Source organism: Ochotona princeps, chromosome 17 (assembly GCF_030435755.1).
Source record: "Ochotona princeps isolate mOchPri1 chromosome 17, mOchPri1.hap1, whole genome shotgun sequence".
Taxonomy (NCBI): domain Eukaryota; kingdom Metazoa; phylum Chordata; class Mammalia; order Lagomorpha; family Ochotonidae; genus Ochotona; species Ochotona princeps.
In genome coordinates this window covers 54,172,497-54,182,224 of record NC_080848.1, presented here as the reverse complement: position 1 = coordinate 54,182,224, position 9,728 = coordinate 54,172,497, and the positions used below count along the sequence as shown (strand labels likewise).

The window sequence follows — 9,728 nt, the reverse complement described above, 5'->3', positions numbered from 1 at the left end:
GAATGATCTTGTGTCCACTGGTTCACTCTCCACGTGGCCACAAGGGCCAGCGCTGAGCCCGTCTGAAGCCAGGAACCAGGAGGTTCTTCTGGGTCTCCCATGAAGGTACAGGGTCCCAAGGCTTTGGGCCGTCCTCAACTGTTTTCCCAGGCCACAATCAGGGAGCTGGATGGGAAGTGGAGCAGCCAGGACACACAAACATGAGATCCTGGTGGATGCAAAGCGAGGACTTTAACCATTAGGCTATCATGTCAGGACCCTGCCCTTCCTCTTTACACATGACCATGCCCTTACTGGGGTACTGCCCCCCCAGACTCCTCCTCTCCCCGACCCCACATCCTGCTTCTTTCAGTTCTGCACCTAAAGGTCATGTCCTCCAGGGAAATCTTCCAAGTGCCTGCCAGCCCCAGTCAGGCTGCCTCTCACATGTCCCTGAAGCCCTAGGACTTTGGGTGTTTTTTTTTAATTTTCAAAAACATCTATTTTTATTTTTATTGGAAAGGCAGATATACAGACAGGAGGAGAGACAGAGAGGAAGATCTTCCGTCCAATGATTTATTCCTCAAGTGGCTGCAATGGCTGGAGTTGAGCCAATCTGAAGCCAGGAGTCAGGAGCCTCTTCCAGGTCTCTGACGTGGGTGCAGGGTCCCAAGGCTTTGGGCCGTCTTGAACTGCCCTCCCAGGCCACAAGCAGGGAGCTGGATGGGAAGTAGAGCCGCCGGGATTAAAACCAGTGCCCATATGGGATCCTGGTGAGTGCAAGGCGATGACTTTAGCCACCAGGCTACGGCAGCAGGCCCTCGGGTGCACAGTTGCAGTTGTAATGGAGTCAACAGCAGGAAGTGACTTCATGCTTGTTTTGCTTTTACCGCTAAGTCTAATTCACACAGTAGGGACTCAAGTGCTTTAAGAGGAAAAGGGGAGAAGGCTGGGCAGCAGGAGTGGGAGAAGGCGCTGACAAAAGTCCCCTGGAACGTGGCTGCCTCCCTCCAGCTCAGCCTGGGGCTTCTGCCAAGTCTGGGGAAGTCCCCAATGAATGTCACCGGAGCTGCCGTCCCTGGAACTTGGGCTGGCCCCAAGCCTTGGCTCCTGTGTCAGAGTGGAAGTCCCAGACTCCACAGTGGTCACGTGGCTTCTGGCTTGGGTGAGACCTGCAGATGCGGCCACCCCTCTACCACCAGCCCAGGACCAGGCTGCCGGACCACACGCCATGGGTCACAGCAGGTTGCAGTGTGGTCACGGGGGTTACCCACTCTGCCCTGCCCAGCTGGCCAGCGGCGTCCAGTCAGCCACCAACTTACTTATTATTTCCTCCTGTAAAACGGGTGCGTTGACTTTGTGGCTTTAACCAAGCAGTGCCCTTGAGTCTGAACTGACCAAACCAAGGCTCAGTGTTTACCTTGGAACACAGGCCCAGCACAGCCATTCAATAAACATTTATTAACGGCCTGTGTGTCTGCTGCCCTGTGGGTGCAGAAAAGCAACAGGGAGTGTGCCGAACACTGACCCATGGCAGCACGCGCACGCGCGCACACACACACACACACACACACACACACTGTGGCCTAGTAAAAGGTTTATTTTCTTCCTTATGCTCAGAAACAAAGCCACAGCCTTGTCCTCCCCCAGCCCTCCTCTCCCCAACCAGGCTGTCACCTTGGAGGAACAAGAGGCAGACAAAGTGACAGGAGGGGCGCACTGGGCGAGGCCGTGTGTGGGAGCCCTTTCTCCCCACTGTCCCCTCCTGTTATCGTCCATTGGAAAAGTGTAGGTTTGAACACGGCTTGCCACGCCCCCCTTGGAAGGGGTGCTGGGGAGGCAGAGCCGTAAGAAATTAATGCCCACATTGACCGGAGATGGGTCCAGTACGTATCTCGGGGGAGGGGGTTGTAGGGCAGGGTGGTGGAGGAATGTGCCAGACGCAGGGGAAGGGAAGAGAGCCCAGGCCAGCCCTGCCCCCAGCTGCAGTGGTGGGGAGGGTCTTGGTCGAGCCCTCCCACCCTTCTTCCTAGCAGAACTGCTCATCGTAGTCATCATCCTTCATGCCCTTCAGCCGCAGGCGGGCAAAGTCCTCGAACACAATGTCATCATCGGTGGCATAGCTTGGTGGGAAGCAGGAGGGCGTGGGGTGAGCCCCTGACCCTCTCCGCTCAGCACTCAAGAGGCCTCAGAGTGCTATGGGACCAGAGCACTTTGTGGGAAGGGACAGACAGGGGCCTGATGGATTTGGGCTTCTCAGACTGCCACTTCAAATCCCACCCCCAACCCCAGGGGGAAGATGATGAACAAACCCCAAAGCCAGGAGTGTTAGGAGTGACCGTCCAGAGACAGACAATGGGAAAAGGCAGGGAGACGAGTTCCTTACTTGGTGTCAAATTCGATGAGGTTGGTGTCCACACAGAGATCTGTCTCAGGAACCGCTAAGGAGAGCAGGAGAGGGGTGGGCGTGTGGGTGGGAGGGGGGCTTCAGGAAGGACCCGCTCTTTTCCACCAGTCCAGCTTCAGGCCTTCCACTGGGGGGAGGGGGCCTGGGGCTGGCGTGGGAGGGGCAGAGAGGGTGTGCTCACCTGACTGGGGTCTGGGCAGGGTGATGTGGTCATGGGGTTTGGGGTGCATAAGGACAAAAGGCAGCTCCACGGAGACATCCCTGGGCAGGGGAGAGGTGGCCCGGACAGCATGATGACCGTGATGACGACAACGATACAGATACATGGCGATGCCGCCCTGCCCGGGCTCCCCCATCACACTCACCCGCCTCGAGACACCACCAGCTTCACCTTGACCCTGTAGGATACCAAGATGCCCAACACCTCCTTGTTGGCTCCCTCCTTCACACTGCAGATGAGGAGTGGAGAGTCAGGTCGTGGGCCCTCCTTCTGGGCCCCCACCAGGAGTTTGAGCAGGACAACAAACTTGCACTAACCATGGGAAAGATCACACAGGATGCCCGCTCGACCCCCCTGTGGCCTCTCCCTTTCTGTCTCTCATGCACAGTGAAAGACCGCCAGCCCTATATGCCCTGCTCTCCATCAGGCACCCAGCCTGCCTCCTGCTCCTCTCCTTACATCTCCGTCGCTCGCTGCTGCCCTCCGGCCCTGGCGTGTGTGGTTGTGGGTTTGGGCAGCTCAGGCAACAGTGCCACGGGGGCTTGCCTACAGCCTTGGTGGTGCAGGCGACTCAGGCTGCCCACTGCCCATGGGCCCAGCAGCCCTCACAGTTCTCCATTTGCCTGCCCAGTTCTGCTCTGTGTGAGGCTTCAGGCCTGACGGCACACGTTTGTCACCTGCTGCCTCTGGGCCCAAGCTAGGCCTTCTGGGTCCAGATGAATGCCGCCTCCAATCCTTAACCCTGTTCCGTAGTATTCCATGCCTCCCCTGAGGTCAAGAGAATTTGTGGGTCTCCCACCCTTGGCACCTGGCTGGTATCGCTGGCAGAACCGCCCCCTGCCAGCAGAATGGTGCGTCCCACACTCACATGGTACTGGACGCCAAGTTGGTATCTTCGTGCTTGAGCTTGCCATCCAGGGCGAGGCCACGCTTCTCCCGGTTGTCACTGAGCAGCGGGGTGAGGGTGTACACCTTGCAGAAGGTGGAACTGGGGGACACCTGGTCGCTGGGAGCGGGGCAGGCACAGGAGAACAGTCTTACAGGGGCCTGGAGCAGGGGGTAGTCAAGGCCAGCTTCCTGTACCCCCAACCCTAGCAGCATCTCCCTCCTCTGGGCACAGGTCCTGGAGGAAGTTTAAGCTCTGCCTGCCCAGGAAGGGGAGGGGCCCAAGCTGCCTGGCTGTGCGGGGAGGAGCCCCATCTCTCCACACTCGCCCAGGCCCAGCTTCTGCCCTGAGGGTAGGACCCAGGGAGGTACTCACTCCTGTTCCAGCTGGGCCACGGGACACTTGTACTGGGCAGTGCTGAAGAGGCAGATGTCGGCGTACTGTCTCACTGTGGGGCAGGCGGGATCAGGCCCAGAGCTCTGCCACCGCCCCTCCTCCTGGTGGCAGGAAGTCCAAGGCCAACCTGGGGCAGCCTGCACCCCATGCACCCCAAGGCAGGGATCCCTCACCCTGGAATGTGGCCTGGGCAGGATCGGGCACACTTGAGGCAGCGACACCCGCCTCCCCCAAGAACCCCTTCCAGCCCCCACCTCCTACCAGAGACTTTGATCTTCTTGACGGTCTTGGTAGAGTTGTTGGTGACATGGACATTGACATTGAGGGGCTCCCCGTGGTAGTACAGCTTTGGAAGAGAGGGGGTCCCATGAAGCCCCTTCCCCAAAGCCAAGGCCACAGGAACACCGCACCCCCAGTAGCTGGGGCCACCTCCTTGGAAAGCACCCTCTCCATGAGCTAACCCAGCACCCCTCTCAGCCCCCTCAGCCCCCTCAGGCCCCAACCTACCCTGTGGCACCTGCGTCACCCTCTCACACCTCACCTCCTTGTCCAGAGAAGCCTCGAGGTGCAGGGACCGGTCAGACATGAGGAAGTGGCGTGTGGTTTCGGCTGACGGCTGGGGACCGGGCTTCTCAGGGGCAAACTGCACCTTGCGGATTACCAGGCGCACCGAGTTCCTGGGGGTGGCGGGGAGGAAGGGGTGAGCCCCACCAAGTAGAAGCTGCTGGCCCCCACCTCCCATAGGAGCTGGGGGGCTGCAGGGTGCAGGGCAGGAGCAGCCCAGCTGTGCAGGAGGCAGCTGGCTTCCCTCACCTTTTGTGGCTTTTCTCTTCTAACGATTTGGCACAGAAGGCTCGAATCTCGAAGTCTACCCCGCAGGCCTGGGAGGGGAGAGGTGGCCTCTGACCCAGACTACTCTCATCCCCTCCCCTCCACACACTTCTCTTCCTCCTTCCTCCCAGGCAGGTCTGAGGAATGCCAGGGACTAGGTCTTTCTGCTCTGCTTCCCAGGGGCCTGGCACCTGACAGATGCTTGGTCACATGCAGGCCAAGAGGGTAGGGGGCAGAGACCAAACCCTGTGGTCCCCACACTCCCGCCGGGGACATAGCCCCAGCCTCAGCCCCAGTTCCCCTCCAGCTCAGCTGTGATGTGCTGCCACCTTCTCCTCCCACCACTTCCCCCCAGCCCCCCTCATTCTGTACCTTCCCTGTGTCTTCTGGTCCCGGCTGCAGTGTTACAGAGCAGGGCAGGTTCTGGGGTATCTGCCACATGGGAGAGGGAGGGCCTTTAGTCTCTCAAGGGAGGGCCCCATCTTCCTCCCACTCTCACCTTCAGAAACAGAGAGGTCCCCCAGGGATGAGAAACAAAGGAAGGGACCCTGGAGAGGAAGCCAAGTCCAGGGCTTCTGGGCTACAGGGTGACCCCAACAGGAGTGGAGCTGGGGTCTCCGCCTGTGTCTTGGGGATCTGTCCCCTCAATGCCCCACTCCCAGATCCTTTGCCCTGCCCAGGTGGGGGGAGGAGGAGGGATCCTCACCGTGAAGAAAAAGGGGTGTGCGTGCTGGCCCAGCTTCCTCAGCAGCCGGTCCTGCAGGCGGGTGGGGGGCCGGGGCGGGTTGGGCATTGGGGGGAAGGCCTGATAGGTGGCGATGAACAGGTCTTTGCGGAAGGACAAGCCCAGCACGTCCAGGTCTTCCCGGCCATAGCGGAAGGCGCAGGTGAGGGTGACAAACACTGGCAAGGGGGGGCACAGGGGGTCGGTCAGTGGCCCCAGCCCACCCTCAGTCCCGCCGTTCCCAGCGTTCCTGGCAACTTCCTCAGCCCCAGGAACATCACCAGAATCCCACTAACAGCTTCTGCCTCAGTTTCCCCTACTTCCAATGGCAGCCCGCTTCACCATCTCACCTCCCCGAAAGACCCTGGACTTTGGGGGGAGGGCAGTACCTCTGCGGTCCTTCAAGTAGTCAGGGTCCACCAGCACCACACCATCTGGGAAGGGACACACGGGCTGCAGCTCTCACCCACTCCAGCCCTGCCCTGCCCCAGGCTGTCTGACTCCACCCACCCACCCTTCCTATCTGGGCAGACTCACCTACAGGGTCCACTTTGTCCAGGTGATCCACAAAGTCCCGTTTGCCCAAGTACACGGTGAGCTGAGGGGGGTCAAGGGGTCACAGGGAAGATCGGGGAGGACAGTAGCAGCCTGTCAGAGCTGCCCCTCCCCCATGACTGCCCTGTCCCCTTGCCCTGGGTTCCCAGTGGTGTGCCAGGCAGAGGGTGTATGTGGGGCTGCTTTTTCATAGCAGCTCCCTAACCTCTCATTACACCTGTCTACCAGTCATGCGTGTGTGTGTGTGTCCTCAGGGAGGACTCAGCCCAACCTGCCCCCTGGGACTCCCCAGGGACCCTGGGATAAACAACCCAGCGCCTAGGACAGGCTGTTAACCTTGCCCAGGCATCCTGGGTTGGCTCCTGTGAGGCCTGTCACTTCCGGGCTCCTCCCCTGGGGCTAGCTTAGGGATCCAGACCCCATGCAATCCCCAGCAGCCCCATGGGGTGGCCAGTGGGCTCCAGCAACTGCGGCCAGGCAAGGGCTTCAGGCTGGCAGGAAGTCCTCAGCTCAGCTGGAAGCTGTCCCAGGAAGTGGGGTGCTAGGGTTGGGGATGGTCAGGGGCAGTCTGGGTCCCACATCAGGTGGGGGGATAACAGGGGAGGTCAAAGGGGTAAGCACCATGGGAGACTCACCTTGCAGTTAGGGCTGGACTTCTTGAAGACCCTAATAAAAGAGAAAGGGAAATCCCATTGCCTCGTTCAGTCTCGCAGGGATCCGCATCCTTCCCCTGTAGGCCTCAGCCCCGCTCCCGCTAACTCCATGGTGCTCACATGGCGGTCCCTTGGAGCTATTTGCCAGGGCCAGTGCCCTCTTGTCCTGTTTTTTCCCAGCCCCCACAAAGGGATGGCTCCTGGCTGCCTCCAGGAACCACCAGATTTCCCAGGGGCCCTTCCACCTGGGCTCCAGCTCCGGGGATCATTTAGCAAGTGCCAAAGGCAACCAACGACCAGCTGTGGCCTTTGTCTCCCAGGGTCATTACCCAGGTCTGACCCTTAACTACGGACTCTTCCCACGCCACAGCTTCTAATCCTAGTATGTGTCTTGCGGGGCCCAGCTTGGAAACTGCCATCCAGGCTCTGGGCCCTCCTCTTTCTGGGTTCCTGTCACATCTTGTTTATGTTTCGCTGGCACAGTGAGAGCACCCAGAGCCGTGAGCTGTGCCTCCTGCCTCCCTTCACCCTGGGAGGCCTCGGGGTATCCCCTTCTGGCCCCCCAAAGCCCAGCAGCCACTGTTCCAGTTGTGCCACCTCATTTAGCAGTGGCACAGCCTGACGGGGTGTAGGGAGTGCTAAGCACTCCATCTCTCCGGGGAGGAAACTGAGGCAGGGAGCGGTCAGCTACTATGTCCAAGGTTACAGGCAGAGGGAACGGGGAGCTTGGGTACAAGCCGAGGCAGTCTGGCCTGGAGCCCAAGAGTTCTTCAGGGCTGCGCTGTCACACCTGTCACATGTGTCAGGAGCATCCATTAGCAGTCTGTCCCACCAAGGGGGGGTCTTCTTCCCAGTTGCTCAAATAACCTAAGCCCCCACCTCTCTCTGGGAGAAGAGGGCAGAGTTCTGGCCATGTGTGGGGCTGTTCTTTGAAGCAGTACCTCACTCATTCCCATCCACTTGGTCTCAGCACCGACCGCTGGAAAGGGGCCCTTTCAGTAGACTGAAAGTCGGTTGCCTGGCCCTTCCCTCCTCCAACTCCAGCACCCCAGTTGCTGCTAGAGCAACTCGGCTCACCCCTCCTTCCCCATCCAAGCTGTCCGAGGTCAGAGGTCCCACAGCTATAAGGTGGTCCCTCGGGAGGGGGGAGCTCTGATATAGCCCAGGCCCTCCGCACCTCTCCATCCCACCCGTCTGCTTCTGGTCTTCCTCCTCGTCCCAGTGCCTCCAGCCACTTGGAGCCCTGGCAGAGGGCTGGGCCTGCAGCCCCCAGGGCTGCCCAGTAGAGAGTGACTCCAGGGCAGTGACGTGGAGCCACCTGAGAGTACCTGCCCTTTGGATCCTGACCCTCTGTGGGGCTGGGAGGAGCCATGTGCATGCGCTTGGGGCCGCCCAGGAGCTAGCGTGGGAATGACCGGGGAGGTGCCCGTGCAGGGTGATGGGGGCAGCCCAAGCAGATGCTCCTTCGCACTTCCTGCTATTCTCTCCGTTTCCTGAGGCCCAGAATTTGATGGAGGGGGGTGGTGGAGTGGGTAGTGGTGGTGGTGGTGGAGGGAATTGTGCTAAGTCAGCAGTCCGTCTTTGGCCTGTCCATCCCCCCCTCCCAACCACATAGCGGAAATCGGGGGCCTCCTCCAAGCCCATGACTTCCCCTTTCTCTGGAGGTGTGTGACCCCTGATCCAGGACACCCATCTCCCTTCCCTCGGATGCTCCGTGGCTCTCTGATCTCTCTACTTGAAGCTCCCTGGGTTCCCTGACTCGGTGTTTGGGGTTCAGAGAACCAAGCATGGCGGGGAGGTGGAGGGGGCTCTTGATGGAGGGGGGCTGTCTGAGCCTTAGCTTTTCTGTGGCTCCTGCTCCCATGGGACCCAGGTATTCACTCCCTGCCTAACCACCCCCAGCGGCACCCCGAGGAGGTATTGGGTCACAACAGGAAGTAGATTTTGCTAGAGACCAAAAAAAAAAAAAAAAAAAAAACTCAGGGTATCAGTGGAAGGAAGGAGATTGCACAGAAAACATCCGGGGAGTGGATGCGTGGCTCCCGGTAGATACTTCCCTCCCACCCTCAGCAGCCCCCCAGGAGGGATGCAGCCCAGGTAGGTAGGGGGACGCTACTTATTTCCTGCTCCAGGCAACCTAGGGGCGGGCAGAAGTTTGGGTCCTCCTCGGGACAGGTGGAGGCAAGGGTGGAGGCAAGGGTATGGAATGGGATTCCCAGGGATTGTGCGCTAACCTAAAAAGGGAGCAGGAGCGCTCCCCTTTGCCAGCACCTAGCCTCTCCCAACAGGACCCTCGGGACCGCTCGGCCACCTGCTCCTGCTGCCTCCTACACTTCAGCCTGCACGGGAGAACCTGGGCGTCCGATCCCCTCCATCCCTGGGAGAATCCCGAAGCCTGTCTGCGGCTCCCCTCAGGCCTTGCTCTCTGCAAGGGCCCGTGCATGCGTCCCCCACCCCGCCTCGTTTTCCTCGAGGACCCAGGCGTGGGGTTCCCGATGGCTGCCCCCTTGGGACCCAGGCGTCCGGCCCCCAGCTTCTCTCCCTGGTGTCCTTGTGGCGGAGATCCTCTCTGCAGCAGTCCCCTGAGTCGCAGGAGCCCCCCACACCCGTGTGCCCAACCCCAGACCCCGCCGTGCGGCCCCACCTCCTTTACCTGGTGCCCGGCTTCTCCCCCATGGTGCGCGCGGCCGCCCGGTCCGCGGCTCGCTCGCAGCCTCGGCGCCCGCTGCCAGGTCCTGCTCCTCCCCGCGCCACTGCGCACGCGCGCCCTCGCTCTTTCTCCCTCTTCCCCCTCTCCAGGCAGTCGGGCCCGGTGCGTCAGCCGGATCGCGCGCGCCGGCCGCGCCCCGCCCTCTCCGCCGAGGCACGCGCCGTGATTGGCTCCGCCTCCACCTTCCGCGCTCCGCGTCCCCGGCCCCGAGGGACGCTCCTCCCTGCGCGCGCCGCCGTCCCCACTCCTGCTGTCCCCGCCCACCTCCCCCGCGCTGCCGCAGATCCCTAGGAGCTGATTGGGCCCGTCAAACAAGACGCCCGCCCTCCAGGGGAAAAAGCTCTCTGATTGGCTCCCGGCGTGCACC

General features: G+C 60.9%; 1 protein-coding gene across 1 annotated transcript; it reads right to left on the bottom strand.

Annotated features, from left to right (window-relative positions):
- Positions 1–1,563: 1,563 nt before the first annotated feature.
- Positions 1,564–9,442, bottom strand: ARRB2 (arrestin beta 2). Its single transcript, XM_004594836.3, has 15 exons — positions 9,305–9,442; positions 6,634–6,664; positions 5,981–6,041; positions 5,833–5,877; positions 5,426–5,622; positions 5,092–5,151; positions 4,702–4,769; positions 4,430–4,565; positions 4,150–4,234; positions 3,868–3,940; positions 3,475–3,612; positions 2,752–2,835; positions 2,568–2,647; positions 2,366–2,420; positions 1,564–2,102 (listed from the first exon to the last, which is right to left on the bottom strand). Exons 1-15 carry the CDS (start codon positions 9,325–9,327, stop codon positions 2,009–2,011), a joined length of 1,230 nt encoding a protein of 409 aa, XP_004594893.2. The 5' UTR covers positions 9,328–9,442; the 3' UTR covers positions 1,564–2,008.
- Between the last annotated feature and the right edge of the window lie 286 nt (positions 9,443–9,728).